Genomic DNA, 27,878 nt, shown 5'->3' with positions numbered 1-27,878 from the left:
CTGTGTAGCATGTTCCAGGGCTCTGCCCTCCTCAACGTGAAGTTCTTCCTCACACTGAGGTGGAACTTCTTATGTTTTAGTTTATGGCTGTTGCCCCTCGTCCTGTCTCTGGGCACCACCAAAAAGGGTCTGGCTCCATCCTCTGACACCCCCTTGGAGGTATTTATTTGTATTGATAGAAGAAACGGTGTATTTATCTATGTGTCTCACTGGTTAAGGACCTGCATAAAGGAGGCTGACAGGAGGCTGTGATGGCATCTCATGTTTTATCCATCTTGTGCTGACCCACAGGTTCTGTTTTCTCTCAAGTCAAACATTGATATGTAGTTTAGGAGGCTTCAGTAGTGTTTGAAAAGTCACTGTAGGTTTGTTACGCATTTTAGCAGTATAGGCTTGGAGAGCTTTTAATTGTTGTCTTACTTGTTCTAATGCTGTTGGTTTTGGGGGCTACCAGTGAACTTGCCTGGGAAACTGATCCAGTTAAATAATCCTTTTTATCTGGTTATTAATAACTCAGATCAGTTCTGTCATTCAGTTGGCTGTAGTATTCTAAAAGTGCTTGTGTCAGCACAAACAAGAGGCAGTGTTTGGGAATGTTTCTGAATCAGCAGTGCCATGGAACTGTGGCAAAAACTGTTCCTTTTTATTGTTAAATGGCAGGGCCCTGCCTGGATGCTGCCCTGAGACTGCTTTGAGTCTTTAACATCTTTTTCTACTCTCTAGGAGTGCCCACTGGAGAGATTTTTCGTTTGCAACAAGAACCTCTTGGTTAATTCTTGTGTTTATAAAACACAAATGTGGAGTCAGTAACAGGGTCTCAACTGCACGTGGCAGATAAGTGTGTTACTGGTGGGGAACATCTGGGCCCAGATGTGGCAGCCATGCATTTGTAGAGTCGGTCCAAGATGGGTGTCTGTAATCTGAATGTGAATGTGGCCACTTGTTAGATGGGGACAGGTGCATTTTTCTGGCCCTGTGTTTGTAGATAAAGTGTCACTGTGACGGGCTGGACTGTGTCTTCCTGCTGGATGTGCTGCCTGCACCCTTTAAGGTGGAGAAAAAGGCTTTGTGTGGACTTGGCCTGAAAAGCCTGGAGAATAGAACTCATGGAATGATAGAGATCTGTTTCCATCTGCTGCTTCAAAGAGACTATAAACCAGTTGTTTGATAGAAGGCCTGTGAGATGGGTGGAGTCTTCTTCATCGGTTAAGTTTTTTTTTTTTTTGCTTGGTTGCTCAAAACAGGCAAGACCAAAAAGTCTCCAATATGCTTATTCATATCAGTTACCTAAAACAGTACATAGAGGTGTATTTTTGCCTTCTGAGTTACCTGTTGACAAAAAATGTATATGCCACACTGTTTCATAAAATAGAATTGAACTGTTGTTCAGCCTTAAATAGTGCATGTAAGTAGCAGAATGTACAATAAAAGCTTGACAGTTTTCCGAAATTGCGTAAGCGTGGAAAATGGAAAGAGGTATTTGAGCCATCTAGTGGTTGGTATGAAACATTTTAACATTTTTTCATAGAAAATGTAAATGATGTCAGCTTGGAAATAGCATTTCTGATTTCTCTGCTTTTAGAAGCATGGCTGTAGAATGAAAAAATCCAAACATTCAGCTTCAGATTTGAAGCACGGTCTGTTTTGGTTTGTATCTTTTTTTTTATTCTAGATTTCAGTGAAAAGAAAGATCAGATAACATAAAAATTAAATCAGAAGTTAATAGCCAAAGAATGAATTTTGCTAGCATGAGGTCCTCAGAAACTGTGTGGGTTGTCAAGAAATTCAAGCAAAAGCTTGTAATAAGATAATTTTGTTCTCTACTTCTCACTGAAAAAAATGTTTGAAGGGAAAAAAATTGGCTTAAATTCTGCCTCACCAGCTGTTTGTAGCAGGGACAAAATTACAAGAGTAATCTTTACTGGAACACGTGGAATGAATAATTGTTTGTGAGAAACTTGTCAGATAAAACTAACAGAGGCAACTGAAAAGAGATTTCTTAAGATGGGCTGTGTTACTGGTAAACAAAGAATCTTATGATTTTAAGATAAAGGACGTTTTGCAGATGAAAATTTTATGTAGTGGTCTTGCTTGGTCCTGATCTGCATTAAGCTGTTGTAGCCTTTCATATTGGCTGTTGGCAGTAGGAACTTGACTACCTGTTGAACTTGGTATTGTGCAAAAATAGTGAACTTCATGTGTATCTCCCCTTGAATTATTTGTGGAAGGTACTGCCATGCATTGGAACACGGTGGTGTCTTCCAGTCCTTGTGAGAGTCCTGTTCCAGGTTCAAACCCAGTTTAAAAGATATTTTTTAATCTTAGTTTATTAGATTGGTCGTAATTTTATCAACAAGCAGTACTAATGGTGTTACATGGGGTTAGAGCTGTAGTGTGTCAGAACAGATCAATTCATGATCCACACTGACACTTCAGAATTTGCACCTCTGCATTTGAGGTGAAGTTTTAAATCTTGCCCTGTTTTTCACTGAGAAGGCAGTGGCAGCTTAACATATTTTTGAGGCCAGACCCAAAAGGTTTTTAAGGCTAAAGAAGAGTGAAAGAAGAATGGGAAAACCAGTCACACAGGGAAGGACAGTGATGGTTTATTTCTATTTTAGTGGTGTGAGGTCCATCTGAAAGCTTTATGTGAAATTGATACATAAATTACATTTTGACAAATCACCTGCATCTTGGTTCTCTTGTGCCTTCAGAGTTGGTTATTATGATCATAATAGGATCAAAACAGCATCGGGGAGATTATTCTGAATCTCTAACTTGCTTGGACCGAATTGGGATGTATTCCATAAGGGGGAATTGAATTCTTTGCAGGTTGAAGAAGTTTTAGTGGTCTGGCATATTTTTGTTTGAATTTTACAGGGTGGCAAAGGGTGATTTTTGTGACCATTGTTATTCTCAATCTTTATGGTGATCTAGACTGGACTGAGAGGTACTGGATAATTTGAAGTTCTGTTCCACATATGAGCCTGACCCGAGCACAGTGAAGGTTCCTGGGCTGTGCTGTACTTTTTAGGCTTCCGTGCTGCACATGTGAAAATCTTATTTTACTTCCTCATTTAAAATTACTTTTAAATCAAGGGATTCCACATGCTCAGCTTTTGAGCTTGCCTTCCACCTTGTCTGTTGTTCCCAGAGCACGCTTGGGAAGTGGAAAAAACATGGAAGTTCTTCTGTCTTTATGATTGTCCGTGTTGTGTTTCTGTTGAATCAAACAGGAATGTGCTTCTATGGTTGTATTAAAGTGTCATCCTCTCTTGTTTATGCACTTGCCCCTCCACTTCTCCTGTTGACATATCCCAGTGCTCTGATTGCCGTGGTTTCTGGTCATACCACAGCATTTTCTTGGAAGCTGCCCATTGCCAAAGCCATGATCCAGCTGTACTCGCGAAAGGATCTTTGGCATTTCCCCTGGTTTTAATTTGCACTTAGAAGATGCAAATGAGGGATAATGAAACTGTCATATTAGTTCCTGTTTCTGATGAATGCTGTATTTTGAATTGTCTTCTGGCTACCAGTTATTTTATAGAAATTTGGTTATAACTTTCATACTGGGATTGGTTTTAAGGCAAAACTATCTGATTTGTTGAAGAAGTGTGTGCAAGTGGAAGAGGGATTATGTTGAAGTACAGTCTTCAACAATGGAAACTCCAGCTCTTGTCCATGGGTCAGAGCTTTGGGATCTATACCTGTTCTTTCCGAATCATAATTGTATATAAGAAAAGCCTAAAAATGTGTCATAGGCAGCATGTGCAGTGTTGTCTCCTGTAAATAATGGAATAGCTCTGCTAAATAGAAAACAACTGTGCTGTGGCCTAACTTTGCAAAAGAAAAAGCAATTTGGTTATTTTTCAGAATTTAGGAAACGTGTTAATTATTTATAGAACTGGATAGGTAAACATTCATTAAAAGTCATTAGTAATTTCACTTTCGAAGTAAATCAGTTTCTGTGAAAAGAAAATGGAGGGAAAATGGGTTTCCAGAAGGGGAATGTTGTTTGTTGTTTTGGTTTGGTTTTTTCCCTTCAGCAGAATAGGGAGATAGGAAATAGAAATTTGATTAATGATGAAGAAATATGATTGTCATAGGTTTGAAGCTGATGGTCTGTATTTTTTGATATTCAGAAAAGTGACATTTCCTTAAGCATATTTTCAGATTCATTTAATTAATGTTCTACATTAGACACTGAAATTACAGTGTGTAGCTTTGTTTACTTTTGTGTGAGTATAAATTATTATGACTATGAAATGGTGTTCGGTAATAAATTTTTTATTATTATTATATTAAATTGCCAAATATTTCCACTTCATCATTTCCTTCCCTGCTTTTGGACAAGCAGAACAGAGCACATCGCTTTCTCTGATGTAAAAGTACTTGAATATTGTTGTTACTTTTCCTCCAAAAATACCCCCTTTTTTGTGATCATGGAGAATCACTTCTTTTTTTTTTTAATGTCTTCCCATCTTTTCATTCCTTCCTTTTGGTTCTTCCTGTTCAAGGTGAATTTTAAATACACTTATCTTATAATGGAAATAGAATATCAAAGGATGAATAAAACGCTGGAAACTGAATCTTAGAGCATATGGTTGTCTAATCTGGGGTTTAAACATTGTTTCTTTCCTTTACAGAATGCTGCCTTTTTATATGGCCTTGGTTTGGTCTACTTCCATTACAATGCCTTTCAATGGTAAGTTGGAACAAATTGATAGTTTTTGTGGTGTTTCATGGGTGTGTGAGTATTTCACCTTCAGTTCAGCGTGAGTGTACCATAGTTTAATTTTGGTTTTATTATAGATTCGATGTTTGCAGGTGAAACTGTCCTGGGTCTCATACCTGACTTGGGGCAGCCACAGCAGTTGCTTGCAAAGGGAGAATTTTAGCTCCCTGTAACACACTTCAGCAGAATGACTCAACAGGCTTTTGTGAGTAGTTGTTATCAATAGTCTGTGGCCTGTGCACGTTGGAAAGCCTGTTTACAAAAAAACTTCCCTCTTGGAAAAGAGGTGGCAAAATGGGCTTGTTTTCATTTCACTTGGTAGTCAGAAATTTTTACATAACGCATCAGGTGAGAGTTTTGGATGTGAGAAGCAGCACGCACCCTTGAAATCAGAGTGTTTAAACTGATGTGAAAAACTGAAATTTAAAGGGTTGTAATTTCTGTCATGGCTTTGGAGACTGAGCAGGGCTGCTGGGCGTGAGGGGAGGGTTGGTTTTCAGTTGGGCTTTTGGTTTTGCTTTATCTGTGATGAGCGTGGTGAACGGTGAACAGAATGGACTCCGTCACTGGAGTTCTACTGAAAGGTCCTCAAACTTTCATTGGAGTTTATTCCTGCAGGGAATAAAGTCAGTGTCATTGCAGAAATGTCAGAAGGGTGTAGTTAAACACTTCAGTGCTTTATCAGTGCTTTGTTACACACTGTTAGCACAGTAAGTGTGACTTTACTGCTTGATTGATTACTAAAAAGGTTCATTGTCTTACTGATCTAGGCGTGACTGCAGTTACAGAGACACTCAGTGACCACCAACTGATGGGTTGGAGCAGTGAAGGAGGATTCCTCCCTCCACCCTTCAGTAAATTGTTTTTATGTATCTCTGAGACAAAAGATTTTTGCTTTTCTCAGGATAATGTACATAAACTTTTATTCCTCAAATTAAAGTAGGTTGGTTAAGTCATGAGCTCAGAACATGGATTTTTTTTTTATCTTGCAATTTGCTGCTTTCCTTATTGATAGCAGTGAAATGAATGCCGTGTACTGTATGTGGCATGCAATTCTATTGCATTCTAATTAAAAAGAGAAGAACAGAAAAGTTTTCAGAAAACCTGAGAAACCCACTGTTTAAGATTGTGATCAGCCTTGGTTGAATTTCACCAGGTTCCAGATTGTTCTGGTTCTTATGCAATCCTGTCTTCAACATTTAGCATTCGAAAGTATTCTGTGCACAAGGTCTTACAAGGTGCATGTTGTTACAACTTGCGCAGTGAAAGTGGTAGATTAAATTAAATAACACAAAGCACTTAGATTTAGAGTGGTTAATCTTTCATATAACCACCTGTTCAACACAGGCTTTTGCCATCAGCAGATTGTGCTATTTAGCACCTTACAGTAGATGGAGCAGCAAAGTCAGGTGATTGTGAGGCCTAACTATTATTAAATTGGAGTTTTGAATTAATTTAGATTTTTCTTCCGTGCCTTTAGGTGAGGTTGTTGAGAACATGAGTGTAAGCTGGTGCCTTAACTGACAAAACTGCACATCAAGCTTATGTTAAGGTTGTGTAGAATAATCATATTTGCCGTTTCATTTATGCAGCAAAGTTACACATGGTGTGGTGCTAAGGAAGTTGTGTATCGTTAAAGTATTGGGTAGAATTCTTAGAGGAAGAAACTCTAATGTAGGTAAAATCTTACACCTTTATGTGCAATACTGATTTTTAAGCCCTTTGAGTACCTTCCCCCTCCCTTTTTCTATGTTTTCTTTGGGGCAAGAGCAGTGGAATGTGTGGTTTGTGGGTGTTTCGGTGTGACAAAATCACAATAAACATGGAGACGAGAGCAAGCCATTTACAGTGGATGTTCTTGGTAGACCTTAATCCTCTTCAGAACTCTCTTGCAGTTTGCAAGGAGAATCCTCCTTCTCTTAGAGTGACATGCTAGTCCAACTGTCTTGTTTCCTGCTGCATTTATTCCATATATTTAAGCTCGTAGGACACGGATCTTTCTATTTCAGGCAGGTAGAGGAGGCCTCTAGGCTGTTTAAGATGGTTTAAGATATCATGGTTCATCCAATTTTTTAATTGACACCACTTTAGATATTAAAAGATTTCAATGAGAGGCAAGTACATAGTCCTCCTAAAAGGAAGGTTTTTTTCATGTCTCATGTACACAGGGATAATAAAAAAGCAAGCAGGAATAAGGTCAAATTTAGAATTCTTGCTCATATTTTTTTTACATTATTCCTTAAGTTTTCCAGCTTTCATAAAAAGAAGTGTTGGATTGGATCCAAGAAGCATATGCAATTCACTTTAATTCAATATTGTACACTCATTCATGTACTAATGCAGCTTTACAGCATTATCTTAAGTACAAATCCTGGCTGATGCAGCATTTCTTGTTGGTCGTTTTGTTTGACTGTTTGTGCAAGTACTGAATGTTCTCAACGTATATACAAACATTGCAACAGTGTGATCATCCCAAAGCTATTCCATGCAATTATAACAGTAAGATTTGCCATAAGGGAACAGCACCATAAATTGAACCGAGTATAGTAAAATAGGTCTTAGGGATCTCAAATTTTGATACTTCCTTCTTTTACGCCATTTACCATCAAACAGTAAGTAGATTTTCACTGCTGTTAGAAAATAGGTAGAATAGGGTTAGCTGAGATATTCACATCACTTGAATAGTTTCATATCCTCTGTAGTTGTCTTTTAGGTTGGACATAAAAGAATTTCAGTAGTTAGTCCAAGGCTACCCTTCATTTCTGTGCAATACCTGAATCCAAGTGTAGTGGCTTGAATGCCAATTTTTTTCCTTACTTCAGTGAGGATTCTGAGTCTGACTAGTTTGTCATCTGCTGGTTTACACTGGCTTCCATCAAGATGGAGGGATGGAGTCCAAGTTTTGCTGTTGTGTCCTGGAATGGATTTAACACCCTCTGGATCCCACTGTGGTGCTCCAAGGCCAGCCTGCAGTGTTTCCAGTGACTGTCACCTTGCAAATTGCTGGACAGCGTGTGTAAGAAAGACACAGGATTCCTTAGAAACATCTTGCAGAAGCTGAGATCAGTCACCCGTACTTCCCCATTTTAGGCTCCTTGCCCTGAGGCTCCTCAGTCCAGGGTTTCCTTGCCAGCTGTAAAAATTGAGTACTGTGTAAAACTCACTCCTTCAGCACTGACCCTGAAAAAAGTCAAAGATGCAAGAGATGATCCAGACCCCTTTTTTCACCTCCATCATGGCTGAAGATGGAGACTGCCTGAGGAAAGTTAATCCTGAGTGGAACTTCCTGACCCATCTGCAGTGATCCTTGCCAGAGCAGAAGCACTGTCATCATCATTCAGTATCTGGATATCATGATTATCTAGGACCATCTCTGCTTCTGACTCTTCAGCTCAGATTCAAAATTGGATCTTGACATCAAGTTAACTTTCTTTTTGTTGTCTTTCTGTGATCGTACAGCAGACCACTTTTTGGATTGATGAAAACTCTGCTAATGATAGGAAAAAACCCTACTCTCAGCTGCTGTTCTAACTAAGACTTTGCTGCTCAAAATATTTCACCATTCAGCTGTTGCAGTCCTGAGGACGGAGGAGTTGTAGCTAAAGACTGTGAAAGTATTTCATAAACTGCAGTGTCCTGAGTACTGCTGTGTATGTACATTTTGTTTATGTTCAAAATATGGAGTTTCAAATAGGAATTACTCCATCATAGCCTCACTTCACTTCCATTAAATGACATGAGCCTTAGAACAGGTTGTCAGAAAATTGAAAGAGGATAAGAATTAGAAAAAGAAAGTTTCACTCCAGCTGCATCAAGCGGCATATTAGAATAATGTTAGGTTCTTTTATTTTGTAGGCTCACTCTGATTTTCATGGTTTTTGTTTGAAGCTTACAAAAGTGTTAACTTTTGAATAGTTAAATTGATGGTCGTTTATTACATTCTTTTGCCTAGTACAAAGCTGATTTTATTCACAGTCTATTCAAGCAAAGCCACCCAATAAAAGTCTTATGAGAGTTCACTAAATGTTTAATATAATCATCTATTAATTATTATTCATCTGGTTTCTTCACTTTCATAATGGTAGGCACTGTTGTATGGATTAGTGGGTGGGAAGATAGCTGCAGTATTGATTCTGGAAGTCTTGATTTAGAGATGAAGATTCATGTCATTTCTATTTTTCCTGAACTGCTGTAGCAGCAATGAAAGTCCAGAGCTGCTTTTCATCCCTCACAGTGTCTGTTTTCCAGTCCTGCTTTCCCATTTTGCTGAGTGTTAAGATAGCCTTTCCTACCTGTTGGTAGAAATGCTCTCATTCTTGGAGAAAAATCCTTATTTGATTTCATTCAATTCTAGTAGCCTCAACCAACGTTGTTCCTCACCACACAGTTGTCAGTGTCATCAGGGAACAAAAGGAGAGTCGTCTCTTGCTGAATTTGGACGACTGTCATTTGTTTCTGCAGTACGAGGGCGCCCGGCCATCGCTCAGTAATTTCTCCTGTGGACTCATGTTTGTTTAGTCTGCTGAAGGAGTAAAATCAAAAGTTCTTTCTATGCATGAAGGGCACTTAATTAGTGGTGGAGACTCACAACCTACTGGAGGAGGGCTCTGTGCCATCATCCCTGAAGGAGGACTCTGAAGCCAAGTTCTGCTTCATGTGTGACAGATCACGCAGCTGTTGGGTTGTGTCTGCTCCTCTGGTTTTGTTCAAACCATAAAAGAGCTTTGAGGGAAAACATCTGGGTAACTTGGATGCCTTGGATCCTCTAGACCCGTATCTTTCTGGATGTAAGCTTGGACTGAGAACAGAAATGGGATTAGTGATGTTTCAGAGAAAACAAAGATCTGTACAAGACTCAAGTGACTCCAGCTGTACCTGGATGGCCCAACTCAACCTGTCAAACATGAGCTGGGAAGGACTGAAGCTTCCAACACTGGGCCATGTTCTCTCCTGTTTTCCTTTACTACCACAACACTTGTTCCTACTTTCCACATCCTTCTTGTGCCAACCTGTACCAGGTTGTGTCTGGTCTGCCCCAGTGTGTCTGTGTCGGGTGTTACCAACCACTTTAAACTGAAATGGGTGTCAGTGATGCTGCAGATGTTTTGCTGTTGATGTAGTGAGGGACCAGGTCTGGAGCTGTGGGCATGGCAGTGGAAAACAGGCAATCCCAGAATAAAGCAGAGGTTTTTAGTGTAGTCCCTGTTCTGGATGTGTCCTTTATTCGTGAGGATGTTGCTATTTTGTTTAAATGTTTCCTGTAGGTGAAATTACATCAGTATTAATTGAGCTATGATGTAAAATTGCTTGTCTGTCTGTAAGAGTTAATGAGCAAATGTCTTTTCACAGGTTGAGTATTTTATTCCATTAAAAAATTCTACTGGCTATTTGAAATGAGGCTATAGTTACCAAATTAGACACGAGCAACTACCACTGGTAAAAATTGTTGAAAATGCTCTTTCAGATCACTTCATTGGTGAAATTTTGAGGATGCCCTTTTTTACTGAAGTAGTGGAAGTAATTTCTATTTGTTATTATTCGTGGTTTTCATTCTGGAAAAACTACAAATTGTAAAATCAATATGGAATGAAGACTAGAGTTAAGTAGAGGATAAAACCTGATTTTTAGTTAGTTTAGTCTGCACAGAGATAAACCTTACACAAACCTTGGAGGGGTGCAGACCAGCAGGTTCTGTGCTGAATGGGACACAGCCTTTTTATGTTGTTCACTGATTACAGTTAACTGGTTTGTAAGTGCTGTGCTCCTCTGTAAGACTGAGGTAGGCAACATTCTTGGTTTTTTTGAATGGAAGCATACATTCAAACTAAATTTCAGAGCTGTCCTTAAAAGTCTTTTATTATTTTTGTGGCTTTGTTTAACTCTATTGCTCAACTGTGGCAATGAATAATATTTCCTGTTCTGTAAGTAAGAGACTACATGAATATTTTTGTCTCTTACAGATTCTTTTAAGCTGTTTTTAGAAATCCACCTTTCTGTGGTTTTTGCAACTGGGACATGACATAGGAGAAATAAATACAGAAATACTGTATTGTAACCAAGGAAGATAGCTAAAAGGAAGAATGCAAAGTTCCCAAAGTGTCTGTGAGCGTGGTCACAATCTCTGTTACAGAACTTCAGTGTCTTTATTCTTGACTTTTGTTGTGACTTTGATAAGACAGTGGTTTTCCTCTTTTTTTAGAACTTGGGATACCGTCTTTGAACAAGATAAAAACAATGGATTTTAAATACCAGTGGCTGACATACCGAGTGCCATATTAGAGTTAAGACAAGAAACGCAAATACATAATCACAGAATCTTCCCTTTGGCAGAACAAAAGCCTGGCTTAAAATCTGTGCTGGCACTTAGTGATCAGTCCAGTCTTTGGCTTTCCAGTTTGAGCAAGGTTCTTGTAGGTGGTGATGAATGTACTGTTCTAAGACATAGATCCTTGTTTGTTTTTAGTTCAGTGTCGATTCTGAGGTGTGTGATTCACCACCACCCATCTGATTCCAGGGAGGTTTGGTTGAGATGTGAGAGACTGCTTAGCCTAGTACAGGTTTATCCCTTTAGCTCTTCACCTGCTCATTTTCCTTGTGTAGGCATAAAAGTAGGGTACTGGGTAAGGAAAGTCTCTCTGAAGGGTTGTAATAAAGGAAGCTTCAGTTCCACAGTAGAAATGCAATACTTTTTTTAAGCCCATCTGCTCTTACCTTCTATTTAAAGAAGTGAAATAATGCTTTAGGTACAAACAGTTGTTGCATTGTCTAGAGGAAGTTCGGTACCTTTGGTTTGCCGTCAGTGAGAAAAAAGCCTGTAAGAATTTTAGAGCAGAAGCATTTTTGCTGATGGATTAAAAAATTATCATTGATGTGTTTTGTAAATAAAAAAGTCTATGAAAAAACATTAATTGAATTTCTCATTTGCAGCTGCTGACCTTTTTCCCCCTCATAAATAATACTGCACTTGGAGAGTAGGAATTAAGTCAGTGTTCCTAAGCAGTGTGTGATTTTAGGCACTGTGGTCAATTCTTGTCCCATGTTCCTGTGGGAACAGCTCTCCCCACAGACTGTCCTGTCACCTGCCTACTTGGCCTGGATCTCTGAGTTTCTCTGGGACAGCAGATTGGACTGTGCTCTCCTGCTTGGGGGCTCAAACCTACCTTAAACTGGGACTGGTTTTGATTTCGGAATTGTTGTGTGAGCAGTGGTGTACGTGAAGGTATTTTGTTTCAACCTGTCATTGGATTTCAGACAACAATGAGTCTTAGCTTCTTTCTCAATTCCTCTGTGACTTTAATTCTGTTAACTTGTAGTTGCATTTCAGCTGTCCCAGTTTTATGCAGTTGGCCCGAGAGACAACACAGTCCTGTTTAGAGCCACGTTGTTTCTGCTCCCAGATAGAGTTGCTAGATGGCATTTTTGTTTTGTCTGGTACAGTGCCATCATTACCAGGGGCATGTGACAGAGGATTTGAAGGTAGGGAAGTAGAATCAGAGCCATCTTCACCTATGATGGGAATGTGAAAGCAAGGTACAGAGGGCAGGAAATGGCAGGCTTTTGTATCTGTGTTTTCCTGGAAGTAATGGAGCAGTAGGTGTTAGTTGAATCCCTGCATGGCGCTGGTGCTAGGAAAGGGAGGAGAAAGTGGAAAAAGGAGCAGGTTGGTGCAGTGGGAGGAGATGTGCCTGATCTCTCCTAGGCCCTCTGTTCTCCTGCTGCTGCTGCTGCGCTGTTGGAATCCAGAGCAGCCTGGCTGTTGGTAGTGACATGAACGATCCCTGTATTGTATTGTTCTAAAGCTGCACTAGTTCGTGAGTCATCCTTTCTGAAATACCAGATGTGATACTGTATTTCATGCAGCAAATTACTTTCTCTAAATTAATAGAAAAGATTAGACTTTCAAATGCACCAGGATATCTGGAGTACAGAATTACCCAATCTTTGAAGAATCAAAAGCCATGCACCAAAAATGTTACTTGTAAACCATTATTTTTATATGTTCTTCTGCAACGCTGCTTTCTGATCCACTTTCTGTTAGCCATATAAATAGCATTGATTATAAAGTAGTACTTGAGTAAAAAATAATTTTTTAATCTGTGTTTTTCTTTCAGGGCAATTAAAGCATTTCAGGAGGCGCTTTATGTTGATCCCAGCTTTTGTCGAGCCAAGGAAATTCATTTGCGACTTGGGCTTATGTTCAAAGTGAACACAGACTATGAGTCTAGTTTAAAGGTAGGTTTGAGTCCTTCCAAATTGAATTAACGTTTCCTGCAAGTTGTGTTGCATCTTAAAACTGGAAGACATAAGGACAGAGCAATTAAACACCACCTGCTATAGAAACAGAAGTGCTTTGGTGTGAAGCGTCTCTAAACGGAATAAGGATCAGATTTGAGGTGCTACATATACTCAGAAGAGTCCAGCAATATTAAATATGAGCACTGATACTCCAGAAGATCAAAAATTCAGTGTGAAGCTCTGGTTAAATTAGTGAACTGCATGGGGAGACTGAGGATGTACAGAAAGTTGAAGTAAGAAATAAAAGAATTAGCAGCTTGTATTACTTGATGATTTTTTTTTTTTTAATTTTTATTTTTTATTTCTGTTTTTTTCCCTGTCAACTGGAAGTTCTTAAAATTAGGAAAATAGAAAATTTTCATGCAAAATAATGTTCTCATATTTTTATATCATTTTTGCTTTTCTAGCAGGTAATCATTCTTTTGTTTCCTGGTTTGAGAGTCAGCTTCTAAGGCAATATTTTCTGGCTAATTAGTTTGGTATTATTTGTGGTAATACAGCACTTTGTTTCTTCTGTACTTCTTCAGATTTTTTACTGCTTACATTCTGGTTTGCTTTCTGATTGTAATCTGTCATTTTATCTCCCTCCATTTAACGAATTTGCCCGTTTTTTTGCCTTCTTGGCCTCTAAATTTAGCTCTGTGTGTCTTGGAGAAATGAAGTGGTTTTTAACAGAGCTGTGTATGCTGGGAAATAAACCTGCAGGGCTGAGAATTTTGTAATGAAGTGTAATTTATAACCATATTTCTGCATATTAATCTTTCCCAAAACCTACTGAAAACATTACATTTTTTGATGTCAGGAATCTTGTGGCACCCTTTCTTGTTTTTCTGGAAGTGATATTTGCAAGGCTGTCAGAATCACATTGTGCAAGATTTGAAAGAGTAGAGTGCTTTTCTCAATTTTTCCTTCCAGTATTTGTGATAGTGGGAACTATTTCTCTCATCAGGCTTCCTTTTTCATCCAGAGTCCAAGGTTTCACCTGCAGAGACGGGTAGAGTTGGAGATTGTGATTGGAGAGGCTGATTCTGCCCAGGAGTAGGAAAGATGATGTGCGGTGAATGGTGAAAGAGAGCACAGGGAGGCAGAGGTGCATCACTGTGTTGGGGAAGGGATTATGTGCGAGCTCGGGTGGTTCTGCTGCCTTAAACTTAGGGATAGATATAGTGTGTCCCGATGGATAGGGAATAAAAGAAATGCTGAAGTACTTTTTGGTGTTATTTTTAAAGAAGATTAAAAAAACAAGATTAAATTTTCAGGAAGGTAGTCATGTTTTAATCAAGTAGTAGAAGAAACTTCTGCATTTTAATTTTTGATACAAATTGATCAAGAAATAGATAACCTTTTCCTGTTGTGCCATAAAATTTGCAATTCTATCAGTGAATCAAGTATTTAAATAGATTCTATGATAATTCAATCTAAATAATTTACTGTGTTTGACGTTCACAACTTTGCAAAATAAATCAGTCCCTTATTACAAGGATTTTAAGCATACCAAACTCAAATTTGCAAAGCACCATCTACAAATAGGAAAAACACCAAAGTAGTATTTTGAGGACAGAAAAAAAAAATCTCTTTTAATGCAAAATTATCATGATTCTATTGCTTTTGTGTGGTTAAATCACAAAAACAAATGGCAGCAACAAAAACAGCTTACCCTGGGGCAGAGGGATGGTCAGACCTTCAGTTTCTGGTTTGCTTCCTTTGCTGTGGAGGTTGCAATCCTTAGAAGAGAATAACGGGGAGGAACAAGAAAGAAAAGACCAAGTGGAGCAATCCACTCAGTCCTGAACAGATTCAGCTGTTTTCAGCTCAGCTCAGCTGTGGGTTTAAGGTAGAGTCTGGAGACTGATCTACTTTGAAAGCAGAATGTTACTGATTGAAGCATACCAGTTCATACATCAGAATATGGCCATTGAGGAGTTGACTGCAAGTGCAGCAAGTGGGGCAGTAGCTTCTTTAAAAGCCAGTCTGACTGAGATTCACAAAAAACACCTCGAGCCAGAGCTCTGAGTGACAAGAATTTGAGAGGCAAGTCAGAAAATGCTTCCTTAGCGAAGAGAAGGAAGCAAAGTCCTGGTGCAGTGGTTATGCACAAGCATGGGGAGAATAAAATCAGGAAGGGGTATGATGAAAGAGTGTGAAAGGATGTTTTCACACAATGTCTGTCACGTTCTCTGACTATCTCATCTTTTTACAAAAGAAAGATAAGTAACCCAAAGCAATGAAAAGACACATTTGTCTTGTGCCTTTTTTTTTGTTTTGTGGATCTTTTTAAAAGGATCCAGGATTTTAGAGGACAGTTACTGGGTTTTAGGGTCCAGCCTGGCAGTGACTGGCCTTGAGCAAAGACCCTTTCCTGGGGCTCTTTGCCCACTTTGAGCTCCCCTTTTACACTGAGGCGGAAAGTGGAAGTAACTTTTTGTCTGGTATTCGCTTGTGACTGCTCTGGATTTCACAGATTGTACCAATGTTGCATTAATGTACTTTGAAATATCATAATGTTTTTGATGGTATTTAAACATTCATGTTAAGTCTGTAATTGCTAAGAATAAACCACTGCCAACAGATGAGTCATTGTCAGTAAGAGTCATTGTCAGTAAAAGTCTTCAGGCAAAGGGGGAAGGATGGGAGTCTGAAGGTCATATATTCCATGTTTTTCTCAATTTTGGAGCATTAACATAAATCATCTTGTATTTTATGTAAGCAATTTAAGCACAAAATTAATTTTTACTATTTTAAGATGTTGATGATCAAGATAATTGCTAGAGTGCTGTTTAACAAGCATAAAATCAACTCCCAGTGTTTTTTCAAAATCAATTACTGCTTTTGCATGTTTTTAACATTGCTGCAGTTAAGACTTGCAAATTACTGTGAGAACCCTTGACTGCTCCACTATCCCATTGCCATAAACTCTGGCAAGAACACCAGTGCTGTTGAAAATTACTTGGCCTTCGGGCTTACGAAAAAAAACAGTGTCCCTTCTGGTTGAAAAGAAAACAGTCCTTGTGTAACCTGACAGCTGGGGCAGCGTTACCTTCAGAGGGGATACACCAAAGCTGAATTTGCCCCATTCATCAGAAAAGTGCAGTTAATTCCAAAATCAACTGGCAGTGAGTTGGGGGATGGATTTTTTTTTTTTTTTTAATTGATTACTGTGTCAGCAAGATGCTGTTCAGGTTTACCTCACAGTCCCAACCTTTTCACAGTTTTCTACGTGTCCTGGTGCCTCTTTCTGTTCACCGTTTCCTACAAATGGCACCAGGAATATTATGTTTAGTGGCGGTAGCTGTGGTGGCACCGTGATGTCTGAGAGGACAGTGTAGAATTTGTACATACGGGAAAAAAGAAATATTGGTTTTTCGTATCTGTTGGAATGATAACACTGAGGGAGTGGTGCAGGGGAGGGGGTTTCGTTCTGGGAAATTCGTTCTGGGAGAAAAAGTTTGGAGATTTTTGGTGTTGGATTGTGTGTGGGTTTTTGTTGGATTTTGTTTGCTTTGTGGGTGTTTTTTTTAATAGGTGGTCAGTAGGAATGCTGGACACGACCAGGTTATTTTGTGGCAAACCAAGAAATGTTCTGCCGTGGGAATTTTATTTGGTTTTCACATATTACAGGTGCATCCTGTACCCGGTAACAAAACCCTTAAAAGAATGAGAACTAAATCTCTCATGTTTTCAATTATCTGCCTTTTAGTAGAAATAATGATTCTGCCTTTCAATTACAAAAATTTTTCTTCATTTTTTTATACACAAAACAGTTATTCCAATAGATTGCTTCAGGCTTATGCTTTCATCTTGCCCGTAAATCATCAATTTAAATATAATTTTAATTTTTTAATTATTCTTCTTAAAGGTTCTCATTTGTTAGTAATGTTAAAACATGCTGCTTATATTAGGATAAGGAAAAGGCTGCAAAAGAATTAAAATTTATTGGGAAAATGTGCATGAATTGTATGCATATGCATGAAATACGAAGAAGTTAAATACTGATATACAGATGAACAGCTTGAAGTACTTATTTATAATCAGTCAGACACTTTTCCATCACTTATTCAAATATTTCTCCTGTATATATATCTTTATGAAAGATATTTTTAGCTCCTGCAGCTATTGTATGCCAACATGTAGCTGTTGAAGACATATCATTCATTTTTTATGTACTTTTTCTGGGTAATAAGTAAACAAGTATTTATTAAAGTGAAAATTTGTGATATCAAGCCTTCAGGTGCTGTTTCACCACCTATTTATTTTCCATGTGTGCTTAGATTAGTAATTTTTAAGTGTAAGCATTGGACATTGAAATCTTCTGTATTTATTTCTAGTTATTAAAGAAAAATTAACTAGTCTAAATGAATGCACTTATGAGAAGTTTTAGTTGCTTAGATCTGGTTTTATGCCTGTAATTCTACCAGAAACAGCTTTTTTTTTTTTAATGTAAAAAAAAACAAAGTAAAGGGCTTCAGCTCTTGCAAGGTGGATATCCAAGATTTCACATGAAAAGCATTCTGTGGAAAGCAAGATGAAATGAGTCAAAAGATTATTTTAATTAAAATGTAAGTGGATGGAAAGCAGCATTTGGGAATGAAATTGCTCTCCAAGTCTTTGTTGTTTGCATGTGTGTGGGGGGGAGACATAGACAAGAAGTAAAACCATACATGTTTTTTAATGTAACGTGGCCCTGCAATCAAACTGCAGTGTGACTGGTTTTGACAGTGGGTGTTGATATCACATTGTCTGACCTACAGACTGTTTTCTTTTGTTCACTCTTACCTAGTTTTGCTTGGGTTTTTGGCTAATTGTCACGATTACGAGGAGAAGTAAGTGCTAAAGTTGAATTAATGTGCTATGTGACATCTTTGGTCATTTGGGAGGTGGGGAAGAACAAACCATGAGGAGATAAATCAAGTCGATTCAGAAACTGAGCATTCAGGTCCTAAGGAGTGTTTTTCCTGGTGCAAAAAACACATTCATGGACCTTCTCCTGGTGAGAGGTGTCACGGTCCAGGCTGGTCCACGTTTATGAGGTGTAACTCCAAGGTTGGCGTACAAGAATAGCTGTGTGGGCACAGATTCCCGGCAGGGACTGAGCTTTCTGTGCATCCTGGGCGGCTGTGTGGGCTGGAGGCAGAGTCCTGAGACGACCCCAGCTCCGGGCGGATCAGCTCCGCGGCGATGCCGGGGACGCAGCAGTGGTGGCAGACTTCCAGTCATCCCATTTCCCTGTGGCATTTTGTTGCTGCTGGCAGCCTTTCAGGCTTTCCTAAAGCAGGAATAGCTATATTCTGATGTTGCAGAAATAATGTATGAAACGTGCAGGCAGCGGTGAGCGTGGAGATGGCTTTGTGAAAATCGCTGTGTAAGATGCTGAGCAGTAAATGCAGATGCAGCCTTCTTTTGGCCGGTGAAAATACAGCTTGTGGGATTGTTCTGCTTGAAAATATTGTTTCTCTTCGGGCTAGGCAGAACAAGAGATTTTTCGGAGCACAGTGCTGCTATTCAGTGTATGTTGTATATGTGGCCTTTGTTCCCTCTGTCCTCAAGCAGCTTTGTTCTGCCCTGTCTGTGTAACAGTTTTCCCCCAGCCTTTTTTTTTTTTTTTTTTTGAATGTTGGACAAAAGTAACCGAGTGTTTACACTACACAAACCTTCATCTTGCGAGCTGAATTTGTTCTAATCTCAGAAGGCACTGGAGAGCAGCACGATGAGCTGCTGCAGCAGCGCTATAGACGTGTCCTCTCCTGACCTTCTCCCCTGGTCCCAGAGATCCCTGGCAAATGGAGGCTTGGCTCACTGCCCTGGCTGGTTATGCAAGGCTTTCTGTGTCCTACTTATCTGAACAAAGGCTGCTCTGAGGAACACGGGCATCACACCTAGGTCACATAGGCAGAAAAAGCCATCTCCTGACAGAATTTCACTGAGTCATGATGGAGCTTTGCTTCATGGTAAGTCGGTGAGAATTGTCAGGTTTCAGATGATGGCTTGCCTTGCTTGCTAAATAAATGCAGAACCGAGAGCTATTAGACTTGCTGATGTCATCCTGGAGAGGAGGAGGGAGTAGAATCACTGTTTTGAGGTCTCAGGTTTGGATGTAAACAGAGACAGTATTAAAATCTTGCACTGAGAAGAAAATGGTTCGTTTTTTGTTGGTCATTTGTTGATTAAAGAAACAACAAAAACTTGGGTACTTGTCTCTTAAATTGCAAAGAATTGGTCTTAATTCTAGTAGTGATAACATGTTAATGTAACCTAAGTCGGTGTCAGATTACTGTTATTTTACTGCCAGACCTAATGCTTTCATCAGTTCTGTTTATATGGAATCCACTGTTCCTCTGATCCGTGGAAAGGTTACCTGCAGAATCGTTTCCACAATCAGAGGCAAGTCAAGGACTCCAGAGGAGACAAAATAGTCTGTAGATAACTGTGCAATTACAGATGGCTACAAATCAAGGTGATCCAGGACCTGATGATCTTGAAGGGTCTTGTCTAACCTGAGCCATTCCCTGATTGTGGCTGGAGCCCGCAGCCCTTGAAAGAGAGGCTGTTGGTTTTTAACATTCAGAACGCTGCCTTCTAGGTAAATCCTCTTACCCGGGATTTGAATTTCTATAGACTGCTGTCTGCCTTGAGGTATTGTGTGTCGTCTCTGAGCTGCAGCGGCCTCTCCTGCATAACAACTATTCCACACAGCAGCAGCAGCAGCAGCAGCAGCCTCAGTGCTGCAATATTTGAGAGAGGTGCAGATGTTTGCCAGCCGCTGCTGTTGGTTGCAGAAATGGAAGTTGGAAATTATTCCCTTTTTTTTTTTTTTTTTTTTTTTGGTGATTGTGATTAGTGGATCTGCTTTTGGCTGATGAGGTTGATGTGTTAAAATGCATGCATGGGTTTGGTTGGTTTTTTTGGTCTGATTTGGAATACTTAACGGGGAGCTATGTATTATTTATCCGGCAAGAGGTGTAGGTTTGCTCATGTATGTGCATTTCAGAGGTTCTTGGTTTGAAAGGTTCTGCGGTTTCTGTGGATTGCTTTTAATTGTGGTAATTATTTCGTGCAAATGGTGTATTTTCCTTGTAGTTCCTGCTTTGGTTTATCAGTTTATTTACTGTTTGTAGCTCAGTGAACAGTCCTAGTAAAAATTTTCTACACTTAAAAAATTTACAGGATGTGGATTTTAAAATACAGAACTCGGCGAATGTAACAGTGGAAATTTAAATTTTTAGGAGGCATTGCTGAGAACATTCACGCTATTTTTTTGTACTGTATATCACATACTATTGGCATATTTATATATTAAAATGGTTACATTTTCTTATATGGTTGCCTGCCTTCTGTCATTGAGTCTCTCTGCAATAACCCTCCTGAAAAGCTCCTACAGAACAGTTGTCAATTGTTTCTCTTTAGATCTGCTTATTTTTTATAATAGCATTGCTAGGTGAGAGCAGATCTGTTCCTTTCTGCTTTAGCTTCTCGTAGTAATTGTAGGTGACAGTGCAAGATGACACATCTGTACCAGAAGGATTTTGTACCTTTTAGATCGAGAATACTCAGTGTACAGGCCAGAGTGGTGGGGTTTTTTTCTTCTTTTCTCAGGTAAAATGCAATTTAAAATAGAGCATTTTATTTTTATTTAGTCCTTTTTTTTTTTTAAAGTTGCCTGCTTAGTAGAGTCACTATGGTAACAGACTAAAGGATGTCTCTGAGGCACTCAACCTGCATTGCAATGTAAGTGAGGGGAGACTGTAAGTTGTCTGACTGCTGAACAGTAGAAAAAGGAACAGGCACAGCAGAGAAATAAGATAATACTTATAAGCTATTATTTACTGCTTGCTCTAAGGTTAAAAAGTGACTTCACAAGTAAAACATATGTGAGTTCACTGGGTTTTGTGCTCACTTCTGGGGATGACATTGATGAAATGTTCATTAAAAGTCATAAATTTGTGTTATCATTCTACTTGAGTTTGTTTTCTTTTCAAAGGCTATTATATATTACTAATGATGATGGAAGTCAGTGAGGAGTGAGCTGCATCAGTGTGTGCCTCACAGAGATCATTAAAGCCATCAGCATTCTTTTTATGCTGTGTTATGGATAATACGTTAATTTTCTAATATTTTTTCTGTTAAAATTAGGGCTTCTTAGATATTTGTTTGTCTGTTAAATTGTTCTAAATCTTTGAGATGTGTTACATAGACATGCTATGCACAAGGTATTATTAGCACGTGAGGGAAGTTGGGTAGTATCTAGTAGTAGCTCTGAGTGTGACAATACTGAAAGTGATTTGTGTATACATGCATTAATAAGGATTATGTTTTTCTTCCCAGCTGCACCAGGAAGCTCTTGATGCCACCTAATTTGGCATCCTGAATAGTCTGACCTAAAATACCATTTTTGTGCTAGCAAAACAAAATATACTAAAGCATCAGTCATGTTTTGAGTATTAAAAGCCACCCGAAACTGCGTTTTGCAGATAACTCTATTAACAGTAGTTCTCTGTTGTTTTAATATATTAATCCAATTTCTACACTGTGTAGGGATTTTCTCTGAATTTTATGGAAGAGTTCAGAGGCACTGGAGTTTCTGTGCCTGTTCCATTCGTTATAACTCACTTGTCTCTCAAACTGTGAATAGTGATCAGTAGATTAACATGACATTTGTGAAGTGATTGCTCACATCCAGACAGACAGACTTCATTGCTCTGCTTTTGTGACCTTCTTTCTAGAAGAGTGCAGTGTTTGCCTCAGAACTTAGAGGCTTTACAGTCTATAATGTTTAACTGAAGTTATCTTAATACCTGAAGAAGCAGATGTAAGAACTTAGGAACTCCTTATGAACTCGTGTTTTACGGTAAAGGTATTTGTATTAAGTGCTTTTTGACAAGAGTTCAGTTTTTAAAGGCTTAAAATCACTGAATTTGAAGGGTGTTCTATTTTTTTCTAGATAGACAGTTGGAGAGCTTTGCTATTTCTCTCCACAAGAGACCATTCATTGGGTGCCATCATTCTTCCAGGTGCTGTCCCAATGGTTTTGTGAAGATGACTGTTGCCATCTTACATCACTACAGGCATTGTTGTGGTTGCAATAAAAAAAAAAATTACTTTCCTCTGGTAAACAATTGAACAGAAATTGAAAATGGTTTTCTTTTAAGACACGTGGTAAAATGCAGTATTGATTTTCAAGTACAAAATTGATTTACTTTGCCAAACTGTGCTAGTATTACTTTGTTTGAAAAAGCAAATAATTCTTTTTTTTTTTTTTTGCAGCATTTTCAGTTAGCTTTGATTGACTGCAATCCCTGCACTTTGTCTAACGCTGAAAGTAAGTAACCTATAAGTATTTCCATTTATTTTGTTGTGGATTTTTTTTTTTAAGTCTTATGCTCACAACTGTATCAGTTTTTAATGAACCAATTCTTCAAAATCAAAAGAGGTACTGAGAGGAAAAAAAGGTGCTGAGAAAGGGAGGCTACAGAACCTCTCTCCATCTATCAGTGGAGACAGATGTTCCAGTAGAATTGGGGATTGTTTCAGTAAATGGAATAAGTAAAAATTGAGGCTTAGCTTGCTCATTGCTCTGAAGGCTTGAATTCTGGAGGAAACGTACAATTTGACTGTTTTTTTATTTATTTATAAACACAGTGTTTGTGCCATGGCACACACTTAAGACTTATTATTTAAAACTTTGTGGCATCTTGATTATTTGTCAATTTTCAGTGGTTATTTTCATGCCATTTAAATTTATAGATCTAAAATTCAGCATCGCTCCTAAGCTGTAGAAATAAGAAAAAGTAATAAACTTATTCGATTTTTTTGTTTAATTCGTTGCCGACTATATATTAGTCTGTACTTGAACACGTCAGTCTTCGGTGCAGTGTGATCTGTCATGTGCAGCATGGATTGCAGGCTGTTACAGAGCATCCTGCAAGTATTTACCCATAGTCAGTGGAATTCTTATGCAAGGATAAGTGTATGTTCCTGCATGTTTTGGAGTCTGTAAGGATTTAAAGGCACAGAGTTGTGAAGGAAATTGCTCCTTCAGGTTTTGAGGTACCTTCGTGCTGTTGAGCTTAAGGTACCTCCTAAGTCTCCCTTCAGAAGCGTTGGATAAAATATTTAAAAGCTTTTCTCTTAGAAGTGGGTGGAATTGTGAATATTCTGTCAGCAAGGGCATTGAAAGGGAGTTTGTTTACCTGGGTGAAACCACTGGCTCTATCAGCACCGAGGAGACAGCTGTGCTCCAAGGTCTTCTTCAAAGCTTTGTCTCACTTATCAGGAACAGGCACAGATAATTCTGTCAAAATTTGCAGAATCCTCCCTAAGTCAATAGGCTTTTATTGTTTTTCTACCAGACACGTGATTCTTTAATTACATTTCATGTTGGTTCCTATTCTTTCTCACTGAGTTTATCGGTTTTCACTGTATCTCTGAGTTTTTGTAAGGTTTTCCTAACCCTTCCCCCACAGCTCCTCTGCCCCCAGATTTGTGCAGAGGGGTGGCCTCATGTGAAGGCTCCACTGCCCCGTGGCAGCATTGAGTGTGTTCCTTGCAGAAATGTTTGACTATTAAGCATGTCTTCTTCCTACTTGAGCAATCTCTAATGTGATACCTTTAATTTCTTTCCCTTACAAGGCCTGACGTCGCTTTGGAGTTTCACACTGAAAGGGTTTTGTTATGGGGGGAAAAAAATTAAGAGAGATTTTCTAGATAATGAGCCCCTGAAACAAAAGCAGGGTTTTTTCTTTCATCGGTACAGAGTGAAGTTTGACGATGTGGTGAACATAATGGGTGTGTTACGTGTCCTTTAGCAAGGAGCACAAAAAGTTTATTAAAATTTTAAGTGATGCATTTCATTCTGACCTGGTTTCCAAAGTGCACCCAGCTTTCTTCTTTATAGTGAGGGACAAAGCAGTGCACAAAGGGAGATTTTCCCCTCCCTTATGACCCAGACAGAAACCCTGAAACTCCAAATTACCTGTATGGTAATTTGGTGTCACACTATTCTGTAGCTTCAAGGGAAGGGAATCTGAGTAATTGAAACAAATTGAGCTTGGCTCAAACACAGGTATTTCCTTACTTGTAATCCTCAAGAACGTCAGGCAGAAGTCTGTCTCAGAGGAACTTTTCTTTCCTCATCAAAACAGAATAAGGATTGCATTCATCTCAATTAGCTTTAGGTATCTACCGTTCCACGGCTGGTCTAGGGCAGCAGTTCTCAAGCCTTTTCTGTAATGATTTGAGCAGCATGAGGATAATTCTCCCTCTGATTTTGCTCCTAAACAACTTTCATTTTTCTTTCTCTAGCCAGCAATTTTCTTACCTCCTAGAGATGCTGATAATATTATGGCATTCTGTGCAATTTGTGTGAGGAATTGAAGATGCTTAACAGTAACGATCAGAATATCATCTGTAATTAACACTTTGAGTTCAGTTTCACAGGGGAGAGACAATGCCTGGAAAGGAAGAAAAAAAAAATCTAAATTTAAGCTGGCAGTGTATACCATAGTTTTCTGTTCCATATCCCAGATAGTCTGTCTCTCTGCAGTTGAATGAAAATCTTTATTTCTAAATCAGTTATGTACAGAAAAAATTACCTGTGTTCTCTTTTTGTGCATCTCTACCTAAAGAGATTTTATTGCTAAATTTATCAAAAGGTTAATGGACTCTGTGTTTCAGAATACAGATAAAATCCATGGGCTGCCTTTCTGCAATATCTCTGTACATTTTTCATGCTTTGTTAGGATACATGCTCATCCTCTGTCAGGTCTGGTATATTAAATGTAAAATATTAATGTAAACAAATATATTTCTTATATCTTCAAAACGTAATTTGTCTGTTTTGCATCAATAAGTTTGAAATGTCATTTAGTCCTCTCTTGAAAAAAACATGTTGTTGTTGATTAAAACTAATAATTTTGATTTTCCCACTCTTACAGTTCAGTTTCACATTGCCCACTTATATGAAATCCAGGTAAGCTTTAAGCTCATAGTTATAAAGTGTGGTTAGTTGAGTTTTGAACTATATGATGTAGTTGGTCTCTGGAATTCAGATTATAGATGCTTTAGTAAAGTTAGACTTAAGTCTTGAATCACTAAAGAAACTTTATTTGCTTTGGCTGAAGTAAAAATATTTTGTATGTGGACTGTCGTGCTGTAAAACGGAGCAGCTATTTTAATAAACATGTTTACTGTTCTCCCAAATTAAGTGCAAAAAAAAAATCCCAAAATATAACTTTTAGGAAAATTCTCTTATGAAATTATATTCATATTTAAGAAGTTTCTCAGTTCTTAGATACTCATATTGTATTTTACATATACACATGTACACATAGATCCAATTCCAGACAGTTGCCCACGTGCCTTTTAAGTACATGTGACATGGAATGTTCAAATTCAGTTTTTCAATTTTCAAATTTAAGTGAAGATATGTGACATTTGTAATCTGAGGTCAACAGCACATAAAGCTTATTAATTCTGTATCAAATCCTACCGTGAAATTTTCTAGGTGAATCCCTTGGGAAATTATAGAACATTCCCTGAGCTTCCAGAACACAAGTAAATCAAAACCAAGTAGCTACTGAAGTAGCTATTGTATATTTGTAATTTGACTGACTGGTTATATAATCTAGATTTTGTGCCCTTCTATCATGTTTATAGGTATCATATGACTGAGGAAGGGATGTGGCATGAAAACAAAACCAGTTGTAATCGAAATGGATGACAGACATAAACTGTATTTTCAGTCAGTTGGAAAGTAGCTTGATGAAGTGCGTGCTGTCTTCTGATGGCACAGTGAAAAATGGCCTTAGGTATTTATATATAAATAAAAGATACAGATCTGACAAACAAAACGCTTTTCTTTTGAATGCTTTTGGTGCAAGGCTGCATGAGAGGACAGAAATCTCCTGTCCCAAAGCACCATTTACCAACTTCTTGGAATGTTATGGTTCTTATTTGGCCACCATCCAGATTTCATCCCGGGCACTGGAGCACCTCTGACACGTTTATGTGACAGAGCATCCTCAGTGCATTAGTTCTGTTACTCCTGGCAGATCAAAAGCAAGTGGAACACCTCAGGTCACCATCTCAGGTGCCCTGAATAGTTGTGTGACCAGTGCTGGTGGTGCTTAAACTGTGCTTTCTGACTGACAGCCACAGGCAGCAGGAACTTCATTTTACTGCAAGCCAGAGCAAAAAGGTTTCAGTGGATTCTGCTGTTAGATTTGTTTTGTCTCACAGTTCTGTTGGGAGGGATATCTTGTCTTCTGGAATTTGAGAAACTGAGAACCATAGGGGTCCTGACTTCTGAAAATTACCTCTGACACAATGAAGAGAGGTTTTGGAGACAGGCTGGTTGCTTGGTTTCTTTTACAGGACACAATGAAACAGGTTTTTTTTAACTCCTCCATGTATTTGAAAATTACCTGTTCTCTGATATTGTAAAAGTTAATTCATTCCTTAATTAAGTACCACAGTACTGGAGTTTAAATGATGGGTTGCCAGCCTCTGAACAAGAGATGAACCTGGTGCTGATAAGAATTGGCAGTGGTTTTCCTGGTGTTTAATGCCAATTTCTGTTATTTCATCTGTGGCAGTGCTTAGGGGAGCTTAGAGGGTGTCTAAAGCGAGATGCTGTGTTTGGTTCTCCTCCCCTTTTGCATTTCTAAGACCGTTCATGATGCAGCCAAACATCAAAGACTTCAGTTCTTTGGAATTAGCATACAGATATAAGGGAGAAGTTCTTCAGTGGCAGGGTGGTGAGGCACTGGAACAGTTCCTAAAGCAGCTGTGACTGCCCCATCCCTGGGAGTGTTCAAGGCCAAGTTGGGTGGGGCTCTGAGCAACCTGGCCTAGTGGAAGGTGTCCCTGCCCATGGCAGGGAGGTTGGAATTAGATGATCTTTAAGGTCCCTTCCAACCTGAACCATTGTGATTCTATGAAATACAAGCAAAAAATACTCTGGATCTGAAAAACATGCTTTATTTTAATAGATATTTCTGAATCCTCCCAAGCATGTAAACATCTTTTTCAAGATGTGAATATTAGGCACTAAGATTTACTTGTCTGACATCTGGATTGCTGCCTCTGCTCTCATGCTTTACTGTGAACCTCTGTTCATTTGCTTATTCATAGTCATAAACTACAAATTTTTTTCCCAATGCTAAATTTAAAGTTTTTTCCTGATTGTTTTTCTTTTGCTGGACATGGATATTTTATTTATTTATATTATTTGTTTTCTTACCAGTTGTCTGCATTTCATGAACACCAATTAAAAATCTTTCCTACCAACTTCCCCTTGTTCCATTTGAAAGTATGTAATTGCTGCTTTAATTTTTCTTCCTGACTAGAATAAGGTTTTAAAATCACCAGACTTGTCTTTTGTGATTCTTGAGATTTCAAGAACCTAATAGCATTTTTAACTTCTTCTGTTAGGTATTTATATTGTTTAGAGTCCCTTTTAAAACACCAGTACTCATTACTGTGCACTCTGTGCTTAAAAAAAAAAAAAGTAACTAAGCCACAGTCATTTGCATTTAGGTGGCCCCATTTATTTTAATGTGCTCTTCATCTGTTTGCCTGGATGAGGTGTAATGTTGAATTATCTGAAAGCATATCTGTGGGAGAGGAGGAACAGAAGAACTGAATGTTTAAATACATTCACTGTTGAGCGATTATGGTTAGAAAACGCGAAGATAAATGCTGATATTATTACCAAATAATTCATCTGTTGAGAAGTCTTAGCCTTTAATATATACAAAATAGCTCATACTGTTCAGAGAAGTTGATAAAGATCCCAATCCTAACCTGGAAATGTGTTTTCTGTACCAACACCTGTTTGTATAGGGAGTAATGAATT

At 38.5% G+C, this 27,878-nt stretch overlaps 1 protein-coding gene across 19 annotated transcripts in view; it reads left to right on the top strand.

The window, feature by feature from the left end:
* The window catches only part of KDM6A (lysine demethylase 6A), a 148,397-nt gene that overhangs the window by 69,486 nt on the left and 51,033 nt on the right, over positions 1-27,878 (top strand). For 9 of the 19 annotated variants that reach the window (XR_003570914.1, XR_003570881.1, XR_003570885.1 and 6 more), the window contains exons 5-8: positions 4,647-4,705; positions 12,847-12,967; positions 22,289-22,343; positions 24,958-24,992. Coding sequence is in view for 8 of the 19 variants with exons in the window: in XM_027880448.1 (XP_027736249.1) it covers positions 4,647-4,705; positions 12,847-12,967; positions 22,289-22,343; positions 24,958-24,992 (270 nt within the window). In the remaining 11 variants the exon portion in view is untranslated. Of the gene's footprint in view, positions 1-4,646; positions 4,706-12,846; positions 12,968-18,883; positions 18,976-20,734; positions 20,753-22,288; positions 22,344-24,957; positions 24,993-27,266; positions 27,333-27,878 lie in introns of those variants that run through there. The other 10 variants (XR_003570818.1, XR_003570891.1, XR_003570865.1 and 7 more) reach the window with 4 other exon arrangements.

Source organism: Empidonax traillii, unplaced genomic scaffold, assembly GCF_003031625.1.
Source record: "Empidonax traillii isolate 1590-97213 ecotype Southwest subspecies unplaced genomic scaffold, ASM303162v1 scaffold1:size7828297, whole genome shotgun sequence".
Lineage (NCBI taxonomy): Eukaryota > Metazoa > Chordata > Aves > Passeriformes > Tyrannidae > Empidonax > Empidonax traillii.
This window is presented reverse-complemented; position numbering and strand designations above follow the sequence as displayed.